The 25,539-nt window shown below is 50.3% G+C and overlaps 1 protein-coding gene across 1 annotated transcript; it reads right to left on the bottom strand.

Moving 5' to 3' along the window:
- Positions 1–188: 188 nt before the first annotated feature.
- Positions 189–24,068, bottom strand: SLC1A5 (solute carrier family 1 member 5). Its single transcript, XM_063139765.1, has 8 exons — positions 23,509–24,068; positions 14,932–14,974; positions 12,825–12,920; positions 10,294–10,460; positions 9,351–9,584; positions 8,031–8,225; positions 3,133–3,267; positions 189–1,402 (listed from the first exon to the last, which is right to left on the bottom strand). The coding sequence occupies exons 1-8, from the start codon at positions 24,066–24,068 to the stop codon at positions 1,171–1,173; spliced, it is 1,662 nt and encodes a 553-aa protein (XP_062995835.1). The 3' UTR covers positions 189–1,170.
- Positions 24,069–25,539: the final 1,471 nt, after the last annotated feature.

Raw genomic sequence — 25,539 nt, forward strand, 5'->3', positions numbered from 1 at the left:
AAAAGCTTCTCCCCTCCGCAAATTCAGTGTGGAGAGAAATCATTCATACATTTGAGTTCCAGAAATAAATAGAATACATCTTAACTGGTGCAACTTGGAGCTGCCACTTTCAAGACAACTCCAAAGTACCATTACATATGTACATCCACATGAATACCCAACCTGGGCGCCGGGGGGGGGGGGGGGGGGCGGGGGGGAGGATACAGGTTTTAAGCAACTGATATAAGTTGGCTGCGACAGCAGTCATGGGAATTCCAGAGGCACAGCTGGTGACTCTCATTCACTAGAGCTCCATCTCAGCATATGGAATCTAAGAGAGGGCTGGCGGTCTAAGAAACCGAGGAAGAAAAATGTCTCTTCCTCTTCTTGCCCAGTCCCCGATTTGACAAGAGTTGTTCGCTGCCTGACAAGCAGTGCTTTAGTCCTTGGATTCCGGAGGCATCTTCACGGAGACGAAATGGGATTCACTTCTCACCTGCCGAGTCACCGCTCTCCCAACGGCAAATAGGAGCGCACAGGTGGTGCCCGGACGGACGGAGACGGAAACCGCTTGGCACGGGAAGGCTCTTCTTTCTGCTTGCTTGGTCCAAAATACATTGAAAATAAAACAGAAAGCAGCAGACAGTGGGAGGTCCACAACAGGGGAAGGAGTGTTTAAGACACCCCCAGGGAAGTCGCCGCCGCCAAATTGTTGCATTGTGAATTAAAAACGTAGAGTTCAGCCTGGAACGTGCAAAGTAGAGTGCCTCTGGGGAGATACAGAGTGCCGTTTCTCCTGCCAGTGAACAACTAGAGCCACCACTACAACCCCTCTCCTTAAAGGACGAAGTTTCTGGGTGAAAGGGAGTGATTTCCAGGCAGGACTGAGCACCTGAGCACTTCTCATTATTATCATTATTTTAAAAAGTTTTTAAAGTTTAAAAGCGTTGCGTGAAGAGTGAGCAGTTGGACGTAAAAAGGCGGAAAGGGGCGTTGCTTAGCAGGGTCTCAATTGAAAAGTTCCCCGTCACCAAACCAACAGCCCCCTTCTTAGGAGAAATTCAAGTCGTAAAGGTCGGACCAGATTTGAGCGCTGTTCTTAAAAACGGAACCCTAATTTTTTTAAAAAAAAAAGAAGAAGAAGAAGAAAAAAATCTCCCAAGAAGTCCAGCCTCTTTCTCGGGCTGGCTGTTACATCACTGATTCTTTCTCGCAAGAATCGACGCCTTCTAAGAGGGCAGGACTGTCTCTCCTGATCAGCGGGGAGCCCTCCTCCAGCCTCACTCCATTGCTGACATCCAGGGCATTCTTCTCCGTTGGGTCTGCAGCACCGGCTTTGTCCATGGTCTTATCGGAGTAGACCTGCAGGAGTCCTGCGCCAAAGGCATCACCCTCCACGTTCAAGACCGTGCAGGTGCGGTCCCTGAAATGGAAGGGAAAGGAGCAATGACCAAGGTTGCCTACGGAGGGAGGAGGGAGGGAGGGAGGGAGAGAACAGCAGCAGGAAAAAGGGACAGGTTGGACCACCCATGGGAGGTGAGAGGGGAAGCAAGGCCATCCCACCAGCCCTGCCGGTAGTCTTCCTTATTTTCTCTTCCCTCTCCATCCCTTTTTTAAAAAACCATTTTTAATTGAATTTTACATTTCTAACAAAAGGATGTAACATCCAACCACATCGAACGTAACGCGGTCATCAAACACGGGACACCCACGCTACACACGATTAGCATCGGAACAAATTAATCAGGTGACGCCGTGGATTGATTGGAGCTGTTATGTCTTCAGAGCTAGAGGGAAATACATCAAAACGATTTCCCACCCCCCAACCTCTCCATCCCTTTCCCCTTGTGCGCTGCGTCTTTTTAGATCGCAAGCCTGTGGGCAGGGGCGGTCCTTTTGGCTAATTGATTCTAAGCCGCTCCAAGAGCATTCCTTTCTTCTTCTTTTCTCGCTTTCCTTTCTTCTTTTATGTGCTCAAATAAATCAGTAGATTAGGCACATGAATATAACGGACACCCCCACCCACCCCTCTCAGAGGGTAGTCTTGTCTCTGAGAACCAGATGCTGGGGACAACAGGGGAAGGTGAGGAGTTTGGCGTCCAGCTTGTGGACACACAGAGACATCAGGCTGACCAGCGGCCGGAAACGGGACGCTGAGCTCGGTGGGCCTTCGGTCTGCTCTCCCTGCATGATGTTGTGTGCAGATTCCCTCCCACGATAAGAAGAGAAGAAGCGCCCCTCTCAAGAGTGGAATCTCAGTTGCCTTAACCTTTGCCCCCAAGGCCCCACGCAGCTCTCCGTGCAGGTAGCACACCTGGGCCACCCAGCTACACTGGACAAGCCTGTTGAACGAAAACAGCCCGCTCATTACGTTAAAAAAAACCCCCACCACCGAGTAGGAATTGGGCACCTGGAGGGAGGGCAGCTTGAAGGAGAGTTGGAAGAGAGGCCTCCCTGGATCCCCCAACAACCCCCTCCCCTCCCCACCCCACCCCGGTCTGTTCCATGACTGGGGCAGAAAGCGTAGCTCCCTTGTGGAGCCCGGACACGGCGAGTAGAATGTCCCAGGTTCAGCTCCCCTGAACCTCTGCTTCAAAGGATCTCCGGAGCAGGGCTTGCAAAGATCCCTGCCAGAATCTTTGGAGAGCTTCTGCTGCCATTCAGAACGCTGGGCTAGACGGGCCAACGGTTTTGTAAACCGCCCAGAGAGCTTCGGCTATTGGGTGGTATAGAAATGCAATAAATAAATAAATAAACGGGCCAAATTGGTATAAAGGCGGCTTTGTATGCTAACACAGGAAATAGGGGGAGGCATGGGCGTGTGCCCCCTCCAAAAAAACTACCTTTCCTTGGAGGATTCCAGCGGAGAGATCCGCAGAGGTTACCATATTTGGGGGTGGATGCAGCAAAGAGTCTCCCCCTGACGCCCCCTCTCCACTCCACAGGCCCCTTCTTCCTAGGTGATGTCCCTGCGCAAGTTTCTGCTCCCCTGCAGAACCTGGGGCCGTTTGCTCGAGTCGCTCGTTCCGCAGTGCCCCTCCCTTGGCCAAGCGGGCAGCACAAAGAGATCAGGAGGGGAGCCAGCAGGGCTCGTCGCTCCTGCTCACAGGCGTTTCCCTCGAACTCGGCCCCCTCTTGCCACCCTATACTCACACAAGCCAATCCACCGCCAGGATGAGGGAGATGTCATTGGTGGGCAGCCCCACCGCTTCCAAGATGATGGCGAGGGTGAGGACGCCGCCCGCGGGAATCCCGGCAGCTCCGACGCTGGACGCCGTTGCCGTGACACTGGGGGTCAAAAGCAGACAGATCAGAGGTGGGTGCCCAAGGCCTCGGCTTGCGATCCATCTGTGATGCTAATTCCGAAAGAGGCTTGGATGGGGTCACATGTACACATTAAGGCCACGTCCCTCCCACTGGGCATCACTTGAAAAACGCTGGTTGGTCCAGCCAGTAGGTAAGGAGGCAAACTTCTTTTTTGTGCAAAATTTAAGAGCCGGGCAGATTTTTGCAGGCGCCAGCAGGGAAGGAGGAAAAGCAGAGGCGCAACAGTGCCAAGGGACCTGCCCATTCTCACAGCCAGGGAGAGGAGGGATCCGGATCTGGCCTTTCCCCACCAACCAGGCAGTTGGGTCAGCCGAGAGAGGTCAGGGCTCCAACTCGGGAGCCCATCCTCCCCGGCTGCCTAGCAGTATGCACAGGAGTGGGGGAAGCCGGCTTCCAGGCCTCTTCACTTAGCTCATTTTTAGCTCCCAGTACCCACCAGGCAGTCCTCATTTCACCAACCTTCCCCAACCTAACGCCCTCCAGATGTGTTGGATTGCAATTCTCAGCATCCCCCAGCCAGCCACGCTGAATAGATGTCAGAATTCGCCCTGGCTGAGATCCAAAGGGCTATTTGACAGTGTCACTTCTCTCTCTCTCTCTCTCTCTCATCCTCACTATGCCCGCCCACCCTTTGAACAGCAGCCCTGCCCACTCCTGCAGGTGACACCAAGAGGTTCTTCCGCCCGGGGGGGGGGGGGGGGGGGCGAGGCCGTGTAATCCAAGTGGCGCTTCCCAGGGTCCTTTGCAACATCGCAGAGGACGCCGGGGCCCAGCTCACGTGCCACGCGTTGCTTTCTCGGCACCCATAAAAACACGGCCGTCCTAATAGTTGCTCATGCTCTGGAAAGCCCTCGAGATCAAGACAAGCCCTGGAAATTCCCTGAAACGCCCCTCAGAGTCCAAAGTTGCTTGTCTGGCACATCACGCTGGCCCCGATTGTGACACAAGAACTAGATTGGAATGTGGTCAAGTGGAATGCAGGGTCACCAGGAGGGGTGACAGAACATCCAACCCCAAGACAGACGAGCAAACGTGGACAGATGACCAGCTGGAAGCAAATCCACCCCCTTTGAGATCCCATGGTCATCCCAAGCAAAGGGCACCAGCAGCACCTGCCTCCACCCCCCACCCACCCTTTCTGGTAGCTCCTTCTGACCCAGGAGGCAGTTCTGTGACTGCGCAATTTCTCGTTGCAGTTGATGATTAAGTCCCTCAAGGCCAGGAGGAACAGGGTTGCCCTCCTGGAACGGAGAGAAATGTTTTACTCATAATTGCTTTTTTAAAAAAAAAACTAAAAAATATCTACTCTGCACATTTAAAAAAGAAAAGAAAAGTCTTGTGCCAAGAAGAGTCTTTTATATCTCTTTGCCAATCTAGTTTTATTCCATTTTATTCCAAATTGGCGATACTGGAGCTTTAATAGGATCAAGCATTTTAATAGGGACGGAACAGGGTTGGAAGAAAGGAAGAGCAAAAGGCAGTCAGGAGCGCCGTAGAAAAGAATATGACTAGAGGCTCAGGTGGTCATGCTGGGCACCAGTAGGGTGACCCTATGGAAAGGAGGACGCGGCTCCCACATCTTTAACAGTGGTATAGATGAGGGAATTTCAGCAGGTGCCATTTGTATGCAGGCAGCACCTGGTGAAATCCCCTCTTCATCACAACAGTTAAAGCTGCAGGAGCTATACTAGAGTGACCAGATTTAAAAGAGGGCAGGGCTCCTGCAGCTTTAACTGTTGTGTTGAAGAGGAAATTTCACCAGGTTCTCCATATGTAGAGTGCGAAAAGAAGGAAAACCCCATAGGGGAATAAAAAATAAGCCAAAGGCCAGGGCGGAACCAAGGAAACTTCTGCAATAATATTAGTAAAAAGTTTATTAAAGTGCCAGGTGCCTACGCACAACTGCACTAACATTATAAAGCCCTGAGGAAATAGGCACCTGGCACTTTAATAAATCTTTTACTAATAATATTATTGTGAAGATTCCTTGGTTCCGCCCTTGCCTTTGGCTTATTTTTTACACTCCATATATAGAGCCTCGTGTAGCGCAGAGTGGTAAGCGGCAGTTACTGCAGCCGAAACTCTCCCCACGGCCTGAGTTCGATCCCAGCGGAAGCTGGTTTCAGGTCGATTCAGCCTTCCATCCTTCCCAGGTCGGTAAAACGAGTACCCAGCTAGCTGGGGGAAAGGTAACTGCGACTGGGGAAGGCAATGGCAAACCACCCCACTACAAAGTCTGCCAAGAAACGTCAGCGAAAGCAGGCCTCCCTCTAGGAGTCAGCGATGACTCAAGTGCTTGCACGAGAGGTTCCTTTCCTTTTCCTTTCTCCATATATACAAATGACACCTGCTGAAATTCCCTTTTCAATACAACTGTTAAAGATACAGGAGCCCTGTCCTCCTTTCCATAGGGTCACCCTAGGCACCAGGCTTCAGCCCTTGGAATTTTGAGCCTGCTCAGCATGTCCCCAAATCACGAGGACCAGAAAAGCCTGTCCCCAACAAAAGTTGAGATGTTCTGTGCCAGCTACTGGAGTCCTTCTCCAGACAGAGGGGGGACATGTAAAGTTTCACTCACCACCAGCCAAAGACCCCTCAAAATCCTACAGTATTAAAACCATACTGATGGAGAGGAACGTTTGTACTGATGCTCAACAATGCAGTCCAGTTGCAGTTTCTTTTGCTTATTTGCAGGACCTGGGCAGTGACATGGCAGCCATTTTAAGAGAGTACATAGGATAGAATATGTAGGGCAGAGGGGTGGGACCCTTGTCATGAGGCAAGACAAAGAAAGCATTTGCAGGAGACCAAGACAAGATTCTGGCAATGCAAATACCAAGCCCCAGACAAAGCCAGGATTTTGTGCAAGGTGCAGAACCCGCCATCCTGAAGAACCTCTGCTTTTGTTCCAAAGAGACAAGGCAAGTTTCTAGCCCTTAAGAAAGACCTAAAGAGCTTTTGCAGCTTGTTGAACTCAGCTCAGCCAAGCCAGCACCACTGTGGGCCTTCTCCAGAGTTCCACCCTGTCCGCCACTTCAGCAGTCCATGTCAAACTGCCTTTCACTGAACATTTTTAAAGATCTCATCTCCCTCGCACTGCCTCCCCCTCTTCTGTGTGGCCCGAGCCGACCTCCTGGAATGAATCCTCCCTTTGTTCTTGAAGGAACCTCATGATCCCATTTCCCCTAACAGTATTATATCCTGCTAAAGCAAGGGTTTAGATTAGGCCAACAGGTCCGTGCAGCAGGCAGCGCTCCGGGGTCAGGAGAGGAGAGAGACGTTCGTCGACTTGGCCAGACGAGGCCTGCACAATGTAGGGCACCCCAAGCCAAATGGAGCCCGCTGGCTAGGCTAGTGTGGCTTCCCCAGTGCTGACAACTCCCCGGTTTTGTCAGGGCGAGGCAGGCGGGACAGGGATTTCTATGGCCGAGGGGCATCTAAGCACTCTGCACTAAGCGCCCCCCTTCGAAGATTCCGTTCTGCCCACTCTGGAAACTGTTTTCTGCCAGCAGCCCAGGTTCCTGCTAGTTCCCAAAGAGTCAAGAAGAGGACAATCAGCCTATTGTCTGTAATAGGGTGACCCTAGGAAAAGGAGGACCGGGCTCCTGTATCTTTAACAGTTGCGTAGAAAAGGGAATTTCAGCCGGTGTCATTTGTACGCATGCAGCACCTGGTGAAATGCCCTCTTCATCGCAACAGTTAAAGCTACACTAGCTATACTAGCGTGACCAGATACAAAAGAGGGCAGGGCTCCTGCAGCTTTAACTGTTGCGATGAAGAGGTGCTGCACGCACACAAATGACACCGGCTCCTCTTTTTCATACGGTCACCTTCTTTCAGCCACATGAAAGAAGTGCACAAATAGTCTCTGCCCTGAGAAAGGATGCAAGGTCCACATCACGCGGATCAGGTGGCTGTGGGCAGAAGCGTCTGGTGAACCTTCAGAGCAGGGATGCAGAACCTCTTCCGATCCAAAGGTCAAATTCCGTTTCGGACAACCTCTCCAGCACTGCGATCCAGCTGTGGGAGGAGCAAAAGGGGCCAACCTGCCAGCCTACTGCAGCTTAAAGCTCTGCTTGCCATGAACTCAGCCCCAGGAGACCTTCCAGAATGGGGGGGATTGCACAAAAGCCAGGAAACAGCCAAACAGCTTTGGGGGGGGACGGGACGCCTGGGGAAGGTGGCATGGGGACCCCCTGTGGGCCAGAAGCAGCCCCCGGGGCTGTGGTTCTGCACCCCAAATTGAGAGAATATGGATGCTCAAGCAATACATGTCGAAGCCTTCCTTGCAGGCTTTCAAGACGGCCTTAAAAAACATGTTATTTGACCACGGCCTTCGCGTGAGAAGTATTGTTACTGCTGTTATTGTTATTATTGCTGCTATGGTTTCTGCTGCTGGTTTTATTGTTGGTTTTCTTTTAACGTTTTGTGTATTTTATTGTAAGCTGCCTTTGCCCTGAAAGATGGCCACGAAAGGTTTTAAATAAATAAAATAAGCACCGTGGGGGAGACCGCAAAGCGTACGCGCAAGGTCATCCACAGGTGGGCCCTGCCCAAATCCCAGACGAGTAGCAGAGCCGGGCATCCTACCAAGGCTGCAGCCAGCCACGGTCCACGACTGCTGCGCTGCGGTGGGCTGGGGGAAAGGACGTGAGCGGCGCAGGCTGGACGGATCAGGGCAGTTTGTACAATCGGAGGGATGCGTGGAAGGTCCAAACACTCACAGGATGGTAATGACTTGGATGAAGTCGAGAGGAAAGTTGTTGAGCTGGGCGATGAAGACGGCAGCCACGCACTGGAAGAGGGCCGCCCCGTCCATGTTGACGGTGGCCCCGATGGGCAGGATGAAGCGGCTGATGTGCTTGGAGACGCCGTTCTTCTCCTCGACGCACCTCATCATCAGGGGCAGCGTGGCAGAGCTGCGTGGAGGAGCAAGAGGGGGAGGGAGGTCAGGAGGGCTCCAGAACCAGCCCACAGGCACGACCCAACCCAACGACCACAGAAGATTTACTATGCAGAGTGGTAAGCGGCAGTTACTGCAGCCGAAACTCTCCCCACGGCGGAAGCTGGTTCTCAGGCAGCCGGCTCAGGTCGACTCAGCCTTCCAGCCTTCCGAGGTCGGTAAAATGAGTACCCAGCTAGCTGGGGGAAAGGTAACCGCGACTGGGGAAGGCAATAGCAAACCACCCCGCTACAAAGTCTGCCAAGAAAACGTCAGCGAAAGCAGGTGTCCCTCTAGGAGTCAGCAATAACTCAAGTGCTTGCACGAGAGGTTCCTTTCCTTGGAAACTGGGTATCTAAAGTTCCGTCTCTGCCCACCTGCTTCGGTCTTCTAAGGGAATACTGCTCTGTACCCCACTATGGTCAGGGTAGCAGCCGGCAAATATCCAGAACATTTGTATTCATTTTACATTGGCTTGATGCTTATTTTTTTCTGGTGTGTAAAACGACTTGAAGACGACATGTAAATATTTACAATAAAGTAAGATAAGGGCCTTCTCAGTGGTCGCACCTAGGCTGTGGAACTCCCTATCTCCTTCTCAAAAGCAAATATGGTTCCAATAGAGCTTCCCGCGGGGCATTCTTGGAGAACTTATTATTGCTGCAACTTTTGTGGTTTTACGACGGTCCCTTTTGGGGGGGGGGGGGGAACGGAAAGGCATGAAGTAAAAAAGAAATTGAATTTTAAGATGCCTTTTTTAATGGTGTGCTGCTTTTAATGATGCACTGGTTTTAAACGTTTGAATTAGTTGTATGTATTTTATGGTGTTTTTATTAGTGTTGTACCCTGCCTCGATCCAGAGGGAGATGCGGGTAATAAATAAATAAATAAATAATTAAGTCAGCCAGCACACTTCAGCTCGATAATTTTAAATTACTGAGCAAACGAGGGGAAACAAAAAGGCACCCACAACGATCTTGCCACGTCCCGTTCAGAAGCACTTCCCCACCCAGATCCTCCCCTCTCTTTGGCTAGCCAACAGAAGCCCCTCCAACCCCTCCACCCTCCCGGCTCTGTGCAGCTACAAGCAGCCTCTCGATACCTGGAGGAGGTGCCGAAGGCGGTGGCCAGGGCCGTGAAGATGCCCCACAGGAACCGGTAGGGGTTCTTGCGGGTGAAGATGAAGTAGATGACCGGCAGGACAATCAGGCCGTGGATGGCGTGGCCCACGAGGCAGCAGCAGATGTACTTGCCCAGGCTGGTGAAAAGAACCACCACGTCCTCCATCTCCACGATCTTGCCAGCGACCAGGAACATGATACCCAACGGGGCATACCTAAAAGGACAGGAGGAGGACATGAGCAGAGCAGGACAGCGGCCCCTGATCCAGGGCAGCAAGCAAGAGAGGACTGGAGACTCCCCGGCCTTGGCTACGTCTCTGCAAAGCGGCGTTATCACCCGAATTGTACCCACGTCAACAATTTTTAAAAAGCACAGAATAAGTGCAGAACGGAGAGGCAGTGTGGTGTAGTGGTTAGAGTACCACGTTAGGACCAGGTTCAGCTCTCCACTCTGGCAAAACGCTAGTCACCAACTCTCGCAGCCTAACTTACCCGGCAGGTTGGGATAAAATAAACACACACACACCCCAAATTTCTTGCCATTATGATTGTGGGCAAGACTTGAGAACATTTCAGAAGTGAGACATGTTCCAGTTGCCAGCGGGGAGGGCTTCAATTCCCGTACCCATGAGTAGCAAAACCAGAACAAATGATGCACAGCAAAAACATAAATAAATAAAATCACACGGCTGATTTGCGTCATGGACACAGGTCTCAGAATTCAGCTTTTGCTGGAGCAGATGAGGCTGCCTCGGCACAGAAATTGGAAAGAAAAATAAATAGCTGAACGCAGAGTACACAAGGCCACTGGCTCAGAGGGGCGTACGGTCAATATCCCCCCCTAAAAGTCCAGCTACCGGCCTCCCGGTCTGGAGTCTCGCTCACGACCCTCCCGGAGAGATGCGCACCAGACGGCCTGCTTACCACATGATCCAGGAGACGAGCACCATTGTGGCTTCATTGAAGGAGTTGAAGAACTTGATCAGGTTCTCTCCCTCAGGCCCGAGTTTCCGCAGAGCGATGCCAAAGACGATGGCAAACACCACCAGGCCCAGGATGTTCATCCCTTCAACCTCAGCGCCGACGGGGATCTGAGGAAACAGGGAGGGAGAGGTCTTAAAATCTCTTCACTGGCTGCCAATGAGTTTCCGGGCGAAGTATAAAGTGTTGGTTTTCACCTTTAAAGCCCTACATGGTTTGGGTCCAGGCTACCTGCGGGATCGCCTTCTCCCATACAGTCCGCCCCGCACACTCAGGTCCTCTGGGAAGAATCCACTTCAGCTAGCAAGAACTAGATTAACAACTGTTACCCAGAGGACCTTCTCTTCTGCTGCTCCCAGACTATGGAACGGCCTGCCTGCCAGAGACTCGTCAGCTTGACAATCTTTTAGCGTTCAAGAAAGCTATCAAGACTGATCTCTTCCGGCAGGCCTATCCAGTGGAATTTTAGGATACTTTTAATATGTTTTTAGGATGTTGTTAACAGTGTATGCTATGTTTTTAATCAGTATTTTATTCTTATTGTTGTTCCCTGCCTTGATCCAATCGGAGAGGCGGGTAAGAAATAAATTATTATTATTAACTATAATTATTATTGTGAACCGCCCAGAGAGCTCCGGCTATTGGGCGGTATAGAAATGTAATAAATAAAGTATTACATCCTTTCTACACGTATGTAAACCACGCACACACACCAAGCTTCGCTCAACAAGTAATCAGAGAGCTGAAGAATGATGAAAAGTCTCCCTATCTTCAGTTCTTGTTTACTTCTTTACTAGAGAAGTAACTAACTCCAAGACAACCAGGTCAGCAGGAAGCACCTGTCCCCTCCTTTCCTGACCCACCTGTCCCACCCTTACCATTATCACCACCACAGCATTTCCTAGAGTCAGCCCCACCTGGGGAGAGCAACGAGAAGCATCTGAGGCCCTGCTCCAAGATTCGGTGGGTGGCAATTTGTATGTGGGCCTTTTCTGTGGTGGCCCCCTCTACCCAGTGCCTACTTTGTTGACTTCCCAGCACCAGACAAAGACCTTTTTTTGTTATTCTACAGGCCTTTAAAAATATGTTTTAACTGCTGCTTGTTTTACTTTTTAATATGTTTCATGCTGTTTCAGAATAGTCTTTTCCAATGAATTACCTGTTTAGATATTTAACTGTTCTTCTAAAAAATTGAATTGTTATTGCTGCTTCCAAAATACTTTAAAAAAAATTCAATGTGTTTTAGAATCATAGAATGGTAGAGTTGGAAGGGGCCTCTAAGGCCATTGAGTCCAACCCCCCTGCTCAATGCAGGAATCCACCTTAAAGCATCCCCGAAAGATGTCTTCTCAGCTGCCTCTTGAATGCCTCTAGTGTGGGAGAGCCCACAACATCCCTAGGTCATTGGTTCCATTGTCGTACTACTCTTAACAGTCAGGAAGTTTTTCCTGATGTCCAGCCGGAATCCGGCTTCCTTTAACTTGAGCCTATTATTCCGTGTCCTGCACTCTGGGATGATCAAGAAGAGATCCTGGCCCTCCTCTGTGTGACAACCTGTCAAGTCCTTGAAGAGTGTTATCATGTCTCCCCTCAATCTCCTCTTCTCCAGGCTAAACATGCCCAGTTCTTTCAGTCTCTCCTCATAGGGCTTTGTTTCCAGACCCCCGATCATCTTCGTTGCCCTTCTCTGAACCCCCTCCAGCTTGTCTGCATCCTTCTTGAAGTGTGGTACCCAGAACTGGACGCAACATTGGTTTATTGCGTTTGATTTCATTACTTCACTCTGAGAGTTTCAGTTACAGAGCGACTCATAAATTTAATCATTACCATCTGTCTGTGGCACCACCGATTGAGGCATAACAGCACAAGCTGCCGCCTCACCCACAGGTAGAGCCGTTACTGTACCCTTTCACGACAACTCCCTGGGCCACGGGAAAAGAAGGACCCAGCAAGTGCTTTTCAGAAGGGAATGCTTCGCCCAGAGGCACGCGGCCCCAGAGCCAGGCACGGCGGCAGCAGAGAATTGCAGGGGCAATGAAGGCAAAAGGAAGCCCTGGGGGCTAGCAATTCCCAAGGCCACAAAACACAGGATGGGACAGCCACAGAACGTCCCAGGTGGGAAATTCCAGCAGAGTCCATTCAAACAAGCAGGCGGGTTTATACACTACAGGGCAAGGTAGAAACAGAACAATCCCAGGTTCCCTAACTAAGGTAGCCAGTGGGAGTAGTGGGAAGGACTGGAGTATCAAGCCCAGGAGGTAGTGGTGGGGACTTCTTTTACTCACGTGCCTGCATGTTCTATCGCCATTCCCCCCATCCCCTAATTCTTTGGTGGTTCAAGCAGATTCTGCCTTGAATAACAAGCCTTCACCACCAGGACTAGAACCCTGAAAGAATATGAAAGACCCTCATTCCCCAGTTTTCACACCCAAATGGAAATGCTGCCTCACAGAGCGCAACCCACCCCTTCTTACCTTCAACTGCATCTCAGTCTCAGTTACATTTTTCACTCCTGTTATGTTTTCTGTTGCGTTCTTCTTGATTATCTCCCACTTATAACTGGTTGCATACTGTGGGTGGGGTCACAAAGACAAAAATCAAATGTCAGCTATGTCCAAAACAAACTTACTTTTGTGTTTCTTTGAGTCTCAGTGCCTCAGATGCAGATATAAAAATTCCAACTAGTTTCCCCCCCCCCCCCATTTTAGAAGACTCCCTCCCACAAGGGAAGAACAGGGTAGAAATAAAGAACAACGTATTTCACTGCAATCCAACCAATATGGGTCTAAACCAGCCTTCCTCAACCTGGGGCGCTCCAGATGTGTTGGACTACAACTCCCAGAATGCCCCAGCCAGCTCTGCTGGCTGGGGCATTCTGGGAGATGCAGTCCAACACATCTGGAGCACCCCAGGTTGAGGAAGGCTGGTCTAAACCCTCTGAATACACTCATGACTACATGTCAATGGAACTTTGACATAAAGGTCCATCTAAACCCAGTATTGTCAACCCTGACTGGTAGCATGTCTCTCCAGGGTTTCAGTCAGGAGTTTTTACTGCCCCTTCTGGAGAAGCCAGGAATGGAACCTGGGACCTTCTGCTGCTGAGACACAGCCTTTCTGGCCACAGTATCTCACGGTACATGATACACCAAACTTGCAGAAGTTAAGCAGGCTCAGAACTGGTCAGCGTCTGTATGGGAGACACCCCCCCCCCCCCTGAGCCGCCCTGACCAGCGCTGCCAGCTTGAAGTTCCATGATGGAAGGAAGGGAAGAAGGTTGGAAAATGAGATAAACAGCTTGCAAGCTATCTCAGAAAAGGCAGCAGTGCTGAGGTCTTGGCAGGTGGCAAAATTAATTGATAGGTTAATCTGTTTTAAAAAAGAAGAAGTCGCCAAGCACTCAATGTGCCAGTAGTACTGAGTTGAAAGGAAGGGATATAATTTCAAAATAGATCAATTTAAATGCAGGGCAGGCACAGCCCTTCTGCACCTGCAGCTGAGATGCCCCCCACCTCACCCCACCCTTCTCCCTCCCCTTCATTCCTCTGGGGATTTTGCCTTTGTTAACTGAACAAGGCTATTAAAAATTAAGCCAAACTTGTTATCCTGAACCTGCCAATGTCCTAAAGAGGATCACAAAGATAAGTTAAGAAAGAAGGGGGTGGGGAGGAAGTAAGGAACCGTTACAACAGCAGGGGATGTTTTTGTAGCCACAGATAAAAGACCTCTTTTTAAAGAAAAACAAACAACCACCAATATTTCGACAGGCAGGAGGGTGTTTCAGGAGCACATGGTGAGGCGTATGTAGTGAGTGGCTGCTATCTATAAATATGGAGACTCTGTTTTATGATTTCTCTCATCACCATCTTCTAAGTATTTAGTAGAGGGAGGGGGAAGACCTGCTTCACACGCAGAAGTTCTCTGGTTCAATCCCCGGAGTCTCCAGTTACAAGTATCTCAGGATCACAGGACTGGGATACTGACACCGGCTGCCAGTCAGAGCAGATGTTACCAGGCACAAGGGACCAGTGCTCCGACTTGGTTTAAGGCCGCTCCACACAGTCAACTGTGGAGCCAGCCGCTCAGGTGAAGATGCACCTTGAAAAGCTGCCATGGGCAAAGGCCGAGAACAGTCCCCCTCGACCCGGTGCCCTCCAGATGTCGTGGACTGCAACTCCCAGCATCCCTGAAATCTGGCCAAGCTGGCTGAGGCTGATGGGAGTTGAAGTCCAACCTATCCAGAGGGCAGCAGGTTGGGGAAGCCAGTACTAAGGAAAGGATTTCATATTTTCATACAAAACGTATTCTTCAGCCACTACTGTGGCCTAAGTGACTAAATAACCTGGAAATGAGCCACCACAGGGCCTGTGTGTGACCTATCTGCTCCGTCTTCCTCCTTCTATTCTGGAGGTGGAACCCCCCCCCCCTACTGCTGCCCCCCTCCCCAGCTTTTCTCACCCTCTTGACACCTTTTCTGGAAGATCTAGCCTTACGCAGAGCTCCCGATAGTCCACTGCAATCCCTGCCCAACCCCACAATGAGGACAATTTCCTAGGAGCAGGCAAGCGTGAAGCCACTCACCGATCGGAAGGCAGCCGACACCAGGTTGGAGGGGAAGATGTTCCTGTTAGAGGACAAGGCAGAGAAAAGACGGGAAAGATTCAGAAGAGCACTCCAGGGGGGAATATTGACATTCTTGATCAAAAATGCACATTTAACCCACCTTCTCCGGGCACCCAGCCCTCTCGCAGCCCAACCCCAACCCACACCATCACTGCAACCTCAACTGCATATATTTTCTGCCTCTGTGACGCTTCTAGAACCGTAGCTGCCGCTTGCATCCACCAGAAAGAACGTTTCCGGGTTAATAGCAGCAAGGTAATCATTGAAGCCCCATCAAGCTAATAACAACAACGAAACCACATAAATAAATACAGGAGCCTTCTCCAACCTGGCGCTTTGCAGACAAATTGGACTTTAAGTCCCATCAGTCCAAGAACACCGGCATCTTTTAACTTAAAGCTCTTACTGGCAAGAACTGAGCCTTCGGAGAGGCATTTCCAGCTTTCAGAATGGGAAAACAAAACTCGAAAGAACATTAAACCACCAAGCGGTGGTGGTCTGGAGGTGGGGCCGGGGTAAGGGGCCGTGACCATAAGGGCAACACCGAAGTGATGGTTTGGGACGCCAGGCAGGCCAGTCCCGACCCACAGGCCTTGGTCTACATCTAATATAATAGCCCAAGGGTCCATTACTTCACTCCCATACCCTGTTTGATTAGGGGTTTGGAAAGAAAGCCCTCTGAGGAGAGACTGAAAGAACTGGGCATGATTAGCCTGGAGAAGAGAAGATTGAGGGGAAACATGACAGCACTCTTCAGATACTTGAAAGGTCGTCACACAGACGAGGGCCAGGATCTCTTCTCGAACCTCCCAGAGTGCAGGACACGGAATAAGGGGCTCAAGTTACAGGAAGCCAGATTCTGGCTGGACATCAGGAAAAACCTCCTGACTGTTAGAACAGCACGACAATGGAACCCATGACCTAGGGAGGTTGTGGGCCCTCCCACACTAGAGGCCTTCAAGAGGCAGGTGGACAACCGTCTGTCAGGGATGCTTTAGGGTGGATTCCTGCATTGAGTGGGGGGGTTGGACTCAATGGCCTTAGAGGCTCCTTCCAACTCTACTTTTCTATGATTCCACAGAGGCCTCGAGCAGGATGCAAGGGCTTGGTCTTGCACCCTCGACCTAGTGGGCCCATGCTCCAGGGACTTTCTGGCTCCCCACTTCCACTTCTAGCCGTTCTCTTAGCTCTCATGCTAACGTTCACCTCCGCCGGTGTGTGTCTCCAGGTTATCCGAGCCTTGGCCGAGAATAACCTATTCCATTGCCCTAACTCTTGGAAAGATCAGGTATCACGGACTTAACCTTTGCTCGCTGGGGCCTGGCTTTCCCGCTGTCCTCATTCCCTCCAGTCACCCCTGGTGCCCCCCAACCTGCCTCATCCAATTCAGGGCATGACACTGCCAGAGGATTGATTGGGCAGCACAAACAAGAATTAACTCTAATCCCTGCATGCAGCAAGTGACTGGAGGCTTCCACGCTCCACGGGGCAGCATAGCAATCCATTTCGGAGAGGCAGCCGCCATCAGTGCTACGGTACCAGCCCCGTTTCCTCCGGCCATGCTGGCTGGGGCTGCTGGGAGTTGCAGTCCAACACATCTGGAAGAAACCAGGTTGGGGAAGTCTGCCCTACAATAAACCTCTACAGATGGACATACGAAGCGTTCGCACAGGACAAGCAGCAACCTAGAGGGCAAGCAGCTGTAGTGACCTACAATTGTGGGGGGCTGCCACTAAGAAGGCCCTCTAGAGAATTCGAAAGCTTGCTCGCTTTTGTGACATTTTGGCTGGTCCTAATCAAGGTGTTTTCCTACTGTGGGTTTTGGAATGATTGTTGCCAAACTGTTTGGGAGCAGAAATCTATAGAAGTGTAAAATTGCCTAGGCAGGCCACTGCCGCCACCTTTTATTTTATTTATTTATTGCATTTGTATACCGCCCCATAACCGAAGCTCTCTGGGCAGTTTACATAGGAGTTACAGAAGAAGGAATTTCTCATTAACGGAGGGATGCGTTAAAAGGAATTTGAAGGGTGAGAGCTGGCTTGATCAAACCCTTTCAAGCAGCTATTCAGCGTCACAGGAATAAAGGCTCAGGCAAAACCTCTCTGTACAAAGAGAGGTGACAAAGGTACCAGTCAGTTCCAAGAGAAAGCAGCACAATTATGGAGCAGCTTTGCTTTGTTTTAAAAAGTACAAGTCTTCCCCGTGAGCACAGTCTTCTGCAAAGCAAATGAAATTATTTGGTAAGGCAAGGAAAGAAGGGAACTTATGGAGCAATGGGTTTGTGTTTCAAAGGCTGAGAGGGTTTGCTGACTGCCAGACAAACAGGTTTGTTGAATCAACGTGGCAGGAACAAGAGCGGCTTTCTGCTTGCCTGCAGTAAACAAAGAATAGTTGTGGCCGTTGCTCTGTTTTGGTTTGTCCCAAGCAGGTGGCTTTGTTGAAGTTGGTTTATTATCTCCATCAGGATATGATGCGTTTTTACGTAGGGTGGTTCCTCCTGCTCCTTCCCACCCAAGTCTTGGGGTTTGTTAAAATACATGCCTCCGCTGGCCACACAAGCTTCTACCATAATAAATCCGCTGGTGGCTGCAGCAAAATAACCAAGTTACTCCTCTGAAATTTGTCAATGGCTTGTTCTTAAGCAGTGGTAACAGAAGGATAAGCATTCTTAAGTCACCCAATGCAGTACTGTTCACTTAGCTGAGTGATTCAGTCCTGCTTACTTCTGAGCAGACATGCAAGTGCCTTGTCCTGCTTACTTCTGAGTAGGCTTAAAATGGTAGTAAGCACATTTGAGATGTGTGCATCACCAAGACTTTTCCCGTTTCACCCCCGGAGAACACAGTCTTAAGAAGACGTAGGCAGAAAGAGATGGCAGATTCAATTAGATTAGGCTTTCCTAAGCAATAGGCAGCTTTCATGTTATACAGAGTGCCTTGGATGTCCCAAATTTATAGGAACCTACAAGTGGAGGTTCTACTACCTGAAGGTGAGACTAACGGTACACTCGTTCCAACCAGGTAACGCTACCCAATGTGGCTTCTATTGACTTTTTAAACTAGGCAGGATCTATACTGCTGCTTTATAATGGTTTTGACAACTGTTTGGGCCCAGGACGCATTATATATACACCATTTTCAAAGGGTTATATCTTGCTTGGTGTAGATCTGGCTCTAGTGAAGGGGCGGGCAACTCCAGGGGGTGCGAAGGCCAGTTTCCATCCCTTAGACCTGCCCCGGTGTGGGCTTCACCACCAAAATTCGGTGGCATGGTGGCAGTAAAGCAATGGAAATACCACAAGCAGCACCTGGCACCTTCTCCCCCCTACCACCACCACAAGCGTGTGTACAGCTTTACTGGACTGGAGCTGCAAAGGACAAACAGAGCAGCAGAGTTTTAATGCCAAGGTCTTCCAACCTCCTCAGCACACAACGGCTGTAATTTCAGAAAAGCCCCGAAGATCACACGCGAACCAGAATAGCAGCCCTCAGCTCAAAACCGTTTCAGAAGTGCTGAGCTATACATTTGATGCCATCGCTTTAAAAAGAAAAAAAGAGGGTGGTTTTTTTTTATGAGTTTAAGATACCAGCGCCTAGGAATTTTGGAACGTTTTCCTTTTCAGTCTTAAAATAAACCTCCTTCTTTGCCTAAATGAACTCTCTTTTAGCCAATGCATGGTCAGTCTAAAAGAAAGAAAAGGCTTTAAGGAAGCAGCATTCCCCTGCTAAGCGGGCAAGGAAACTCAATACACAGAGTATGTTGCATCAGACGCAGAAGGACACCACCCTGCCTTGTACCGCCTTTTTCGGAGTGGTCTGAGTTAACGAAACACTCTGAAAATAACACATTCCAACGCATTCTACTGCTGCAAGGTCTAAGTTGCGCTGGGAGACATACAGAATCACTGAAAGCAAACGAAAAGGCCAACCCAAACCCCACACCATGATAGTCCTTGAAAACGGCTCTCCCCACGCTCTCCCACCCCCACAACAGACTGTTCTAAGCCTCTTTTCTTCCAAAAGCAACAGATGTTTAAATGTCATTTCTCACAATGATTCATGCTCCATGCGACTCAAATTGGGAAATTCTGACTTTTGCTCTGAAAGGATGCATAAAACAATGATAACAAATCAGAGGGGTCTTGTACTAATGAGCTGTCTGCTCAGAACGGAGAAGACAGAATTGCGCAGCAGAGTTGCTCAAAGTCCAGGTGACTGTTCTCTACTGGATCCTATTAAAAATACACATGAGCACAGTCACTGGGTTCTGGGGGAGATGGGAGAATATTTTAAACACGTTATTTTGAACCACCATGTGAGTTTCTCCCTGCCTCTCCGGACATCTCGTGATATCCTCAAGACTTAATTTGTTTTCTTCGTTAAAAAAAGAAAAAGGAGGACCGAACTTTTAAAAGCCACATGCAAAAGTTTCTGAGCGCATTGCTGTTTTAAAATCTCCGGCCTGCCAGTCAACTTGCATAAATAAGAAAATGCTTCCCATCTGCTGAAGCCTGCACCACACTCTCCTTATTTAAATGGAACGCTACAGCAGTGAACAGGCCTAGGTCCAACAAGGACTTGAGCAACGGCATCTTAAACAACCCGCCAGAGGCTACAGCTTTCAACCTAGTAACATTCAACAGGCAATTGGGGTTTGTGCAATTCAAGAGGCTAACTCAAAACGGAAAAGTCAAACCAAGGCGTGGGCATCAGACTAGCACGCTCCGATCCCTAGTTGGCTTCCTGGTGCCTGAACCATGGTGGAGGGACTTAACAGGAGCCCAGCATTTTCTCTGAACCAGGAGTCAGAGAGGAAGTTGGAGCTCACAGTCCGAAAGGCGACGGGCGGGAAAGCACACATCTTCCCAAAGCATTCCCGGCTCTAGGAATGCTAGGAGAAACCCTGCCCTTTTTGCCAAACAGCTTTCTCTCCATCTAGAAAGCGCCTCTGTTTTCTGTGGTCAGAGGCCGATAGCCGGGCCTCCACATCGGCGCTGACGCCTTGCTCAATCCATCCATAAAGGCTCAATCCAGAGCTAATCAGCATTATTTAGGATTTCGGTAGGTCACAGTGGAAAACTGGATTCCCATCAGCTGTGATCTGCCCATATTTCCCTACCTTCAAACCAAGCCGGCTAAATTGAGGCCAACTTGAACAACACTGTCTTTGTTGCCCAAGAGTGTGGCTGGAGCACGGGACTGCCCCACACAGCGGAAACCTGATTAAGCCTCGAGCCGTCATTAATAATGCCATCTCCGCTCCATATATAGCAAAGGCTTTGATTCTCCTGGAGCACCAACCGACTGAAAAACCGCAAATGAGATGTATGTAATTATACTTAACCAAATGTCAAACCAAGACCAAGGCAATTTTATTCGAAGAAACCTCACTAGGTAAGTTTCTAGACCTCATGGTGACAGGCGATCTTAAAATACCTGCAAGATTCCAAAGCAGAGGCTGGAAATTAGCTCCCTGTACAGAAATCTAGCAGAATCCTGAAAATATTAGCTGTTTTTCTGGGTTCATGATTTGGGTGAGGAAGAACAAAAGTAGTTGCCTCGTAGGGTTGGTGTATAAATCTAATTGCGGCCGGTATAATAACTGAAATTATGTGGCTTCTCCTGGCGCATTCAAATAGCTGACTGTAGGCAGGAGACCACTGTCATATCTTCTGTATGAGCTTATCTATCCTCCACTTGAAGCCAGTCCAACAAGGAAAAGGCAGAGCAGACGCTGGCTGGTTGTAACTTTTTGACTCAGCAAAGGCAGCAAAGTTCCATGAAATGGCAAACTGGACTTCCTCCCTAAGGACTGATGAAGGAAGGAGGAAAGGAAGCTGCCATGCTTAAGCAGCAGATTAGGACTCAGAAGCGACTGCACCTCTTTCAAAAATAAGAAAGCAGAGAGAACAAACATGCAAAGTTGGGCTCTGAACAAGGTCGAATGGTGCCGGAGCGGTACAACTGCCTCAACTCTCTATTCCCCGCCCCGAAGGTCATTCTGACAAACTCTTGTGCTCACAAAACAACTTCCCAAAAGCACATGCAAGTGGTGAATGCTGCTGCATCTTAATCAGTTATGTGCACAACCTCTGAACAGACAGGCATTTAAACAGGACCCTGAATTCCAGAGGAAAACATTACAAAGCCAGCCAACCAACTGCAAAAAATAAAGATCCCCATTTAGGGTGGGGGGGATAGATCATGTCAGAGTGGCACGAATACCAGCTGCACCCACTGCTCCAGGCTATGCCAAAGAGACCTTGCCACAGATCCAAGATTGAGGGCACGTGTCCAGGCAAAGAATTGGGGGTGGGGGGCAGTTCCTGCAACCTCCTCTCTCTCCTTAATTCCACGCTTAGAATCCTGTGGCTCCAGGCAGTGCGGAGGCAAGAATCCAGGTGCTCTTTGCCTAGACAAGTACCCAATAGGAAGGAGGTGGAAAATGGGACAGATGCCATGGCTTCTGGCCTCTTATCTCAAAACATCAGTCCACCTGTTGTGTATGTATTGTACGTCACACTGTTTCCAGCTTGGGGGATGAGATGGATGCAGGGATCTCTGCACATGCCCAGAAGCATTCTCCAGTGTGCTCACAAAAAGAAAATGTTATTTTTGGCATGATTTTGGATGCTCCAGTATTTGCAACATTTGCGTCAAATAAAGCACAAAAGGTGGTTCTCCCCATTTGCTATCTGGGAAGGTTACATAGACATAAACATTGCGGCAGCCGTAGCAGTACTGTCTATTCCAGCTTTCCTCAACTTAATGTCCTCCAGATGTGTTGGATCGCAACACCTATCAGTCCTGACCAGCATGGAAACCGGGAATACTGGAGCTGGCCAAGGATGCTGGGAGTGGTGGTCCAGCACATTAGGACACCAGGTTGGGGAAGGGTGCCGTATGCCATCACATCGCTCTTTGGAGAGGTACGTATCAGCAGGAGACGCCGTGCATTGGCACAGCCGTCTTCCTCGCCAACGCCTTCGGATCCCAGCTTCGCATGCTGAAGGAAGCCTCTTCCCTTGCAGCCGCTCCAGATTCAGCAGATGCCGGACGCCAGTCTAATCCCAAAGTATTCTGGGCCTCCCTCTTCTGTACACACTCATCTGAGATTCATCTTTTCCGCCCACTCTTGACGCTTTTTCAGAAAGGATGTCATATTTCGGAACGTGCCAGGAAAGGGACGGCCCGAGGCCGTCATAGAACATTCCGTCATAGAACATTCTGTACCGCCATCAGTGCAGGTAAAGCAACACGCTGCAATGGATTACGGAGGAGGTCTTTAGGGCAGAGCGAAACGTTTCGACCCTTTTCTGTGGGAAAAGGAAGCCTCCTCCATCAGTTTTACATCTTGAGAAACATGAGCCACTTGTGCCGGATTCCATTCCAGCTCATGACGGCGCATGTGAGAGGCACGATGCGGGGAAAGAGACAGAATGGAATAAACAGCCCCAAGAAAATATGAGTCAGGAGAGGCAATATTTGTCCTCAAATGGCACGCTATCCCAGAGCCTAGTCCAGCCTTACCCAACCCTCTGGACATGCGCGACTCCCAGTTCCACAATCCCCATCCAGCAATGCTGGCTAGGGATGGTGGGAGCTCTAGTCCAAGCAAGAACAGGATCACACTATCATCTCAGGTTCAGCCTAACACAAAATTTAACCAACTTCACAGTCAGGATGGTTAAAACATTCAAGCCCGTCTGTCTGCCACCTTCCCTGCAAAGGTAGTCGCTCCCATGGCTTTTGATCCCAATTTGCAAAGAAACATCTGAAGGCACCAAACATTTCATACATTCGTCCCTCACTGGAATCTCTTTCTCCCACTCAGGCTTAATTTGCAGCCGCTTCGCATATTTTAAATAAAAGATAATGCTCCAAGCGCAAGCAGGGTACATTGTTGGAGTCAATTCACACATGCAAGCTGGCTCTTTGCAGTGACATTCGATGATCCTCAATGGATTACATGAACTAACCCCACTGAAAAATGCTGTTTGTAGAGCGGACCCTAGCCAACATAAACATTTTGGGTAGAAAATACATTTAGTTACACTAGAGCAGACCCACTGAAATCAATGGACCTAGTCTTAAGATTTGCCTAAATCTAGACCCAAATCTGCATCTCTGATCAAGCAAGTTGCAAAAGCTTATTCACACATGCAGGTCAACCTCTGTGTGAACCGAACCTGCCCCCAAATCCAGTGCACCAGCCTCTTTCTCAACATACACAAGGTGGGAGTTCAGCCTGGTCAGAAGGATGCCTCCCCAGGGGTGGGGGGTGCAGATGCGAGCCCCAGCACCTATCTTAGGAGAGGCAACTGAACGTTTTTGTAAACCGCCCAAGACAGCTTCGGCTATTGGGTGGTATAAAAAGGCATTAAATAAATCTCAACAGATGGGCAGGGCACACACGGGAGCTCAGCCTTGATGGCCATTCCTCCCAGCATGCAACCTCGCCTTCTACACTGGAAAAGCAAGAGCGCCTCTGAGCATGTGAAGTTTGCAGAAATGCATGGCCGCTGCTGCTCACCTGAGGAGATCAAGGAAGGAGTCGACTACGTTTTTGGCCTCCGGCACGTCCTCCCCGAAGAGCTTGGGGGCCAAGGCGCCCTCTCCGGGCTTGATGATGAAGGCCAAGGTGACGCCGATGGAGGAGGCCAGCAAGGTGGTGAGGAGGAAGAAGAGCATGGCCCAGCCGCCCAAGCGCCCCAGGGCAGCCGGGTCCAGGCTGGCCGCGCCGGCCACCAGGCTGCAGACCACCAGAGGCAAGATGATCATCTTCAGCAGGCGGAGCAGCAGCTCCCCGGGGAAGGAGAAGAGCAGGATCTCAGTCTTGCTCAAGCCGCCACCGGGCAGCTGCCTGACGCCCAGCCCCACCGCCACGCCGGCCACCACGCCGGCCACGGTCAGCAGCACCAGCAGGTTGGCCCGCAAGCAGCTGCCCAGCCGGCCGGAGGCGCCCCGGGGCTGCTCAGCAGCGAGGGATCCCCCGTCGCCAGAGGGCAGCTCGATCGCCACGTGCGGCGGCGAGCCGATGGCCCCGTTGGAAGCGCCTTTGTCCGCGTGGGCCGGGTAGTTCTCCACCGTCATGGTCGCGGGTGGGAGAGGAGGAAGGGGAGGAAATCGGAGCCCCGGGGGCCAAACGGGCTTCAAGCCAGCGGGGATTTCGTGGGGTTTGTTTTTAAAAGGAGGGATGAAGTCTTAAGAAACCCGCGCCCCCAAATGAGAGGTTTGCTTGAATTTGGGGGGGGGGGAGGAAAACGAACAAAAGCCGCCCAAAAATTGTATTAAAATTTCTTCAAAACTCCCCCACCAAAAAAAAAAAAAAAGCCAAATTGAAAGTGTGGCAAGGCGAATATTCTTATTAATAATAAATATTAATAATTATTATAGTTATAATATATATATAAAATGTATAAGAAAAATATATAATATAAGAAAAATATATAAAGAAAAAATGTTTCAAGTCTTTCTCCCAGTGGATCTCTTTCAGCAGCGGGTGATCTCTCAGAGCCGGATCTGGTGGCGTGGATCCGGTTTCTTGCCCGTGTGGCTCCGAAGGCGGCGGCGGCGGCGGCGGCGCTTCTTCAGCCCCTGCTCGCGCCGGTCGGGTTTCCACGTGGCGGCTCCGGTTGCCCCCGCCGGCTGGGCTCGCTCCACGCGGACTACGCCGGGGCAGCGCCACGCGCCTCGCTTTTGAGGCGGGGCGCTGGGGAGGGGGCTGCCCCTAAGGGAAAGCCGGCGCTGGGATTGGCTGGGGCGAGTGGGCGGGCGGACGGACGTCATGAGGAAATGAGACCAAAAAAAACCCGAACCCTAAAGGAAAAAAGAAGAAGGGGGTGGAGTGAATCTGACGTCATGTTCTCGGTGTGTAGGCGTGGCTTGGCGGGAGGGGGCGGCTGAAGCCCCCCACCCCACCCCGCCCCAAAACGTCTTTCTTGGCTTTTCCCGCCCAAAAATGGCTGTTCGCCTCTCTTTTTACCTCAGAGCTCGGGAGAGGGACGTTTACCTCAGAGCTTGGGAGGGGGACGTTTTTGTGAATCTCCCAGAGAGCTTCGACTATTGGGCAGTATAAAAATGCAATAAATAAATAAATACTTTAGACACAATACGCACAATTAGCCCTGAGCTACCACGCATGCGCACACTAAATCTGCAGCCCGCCAGATGTTGTGGACAACCACTCCCGTCAGCTTCAGGCCGCATGGCCAGATGGGAGCTGTAGTCCAAAACATCTGGAGAGTGCTGTATTAGAGAGGGCTAAAGTCACTAACAGCCTTCCCCAACCTTGCACCCTCCAGTCCAGATGCTTTGGACTACAACGCCCAGCATTGCTGTCCAGTGTTGATGCCGGCTGAGGCAATGTTTTTCCCCCATTCTGTTCCAATTAACACACACACCCCAATTGATTAGCATGTTGTCCGAACTCAGCCGCTGTCTAGCGCTGGTGGGTGTTGGAAGTCTGAAACATCTGGAGCGCACCAGTTTGGGGAAGGCTGTGCTAATGTGAACTCCGTTCATATATTGAAAGTGTGAGGGGAAGTCCCTTCTTTTGCAACCA

This window comes from Elgaria multicarinata, chromosome 13 (genome assembly GCF_023053635.1).
Source record: "Elgaria multicarinata webbii isolate HBS135686 ecotype San Diego chromosome 13, rElgMul1.1.pri, whole genome shotgun sequence".
Lineage (NCBI taxonomy): Eukaryota > Metazoa > Chordata > Lepidosauria > Squamata > Anguidae > Elgaria > Elgaria multicarinata.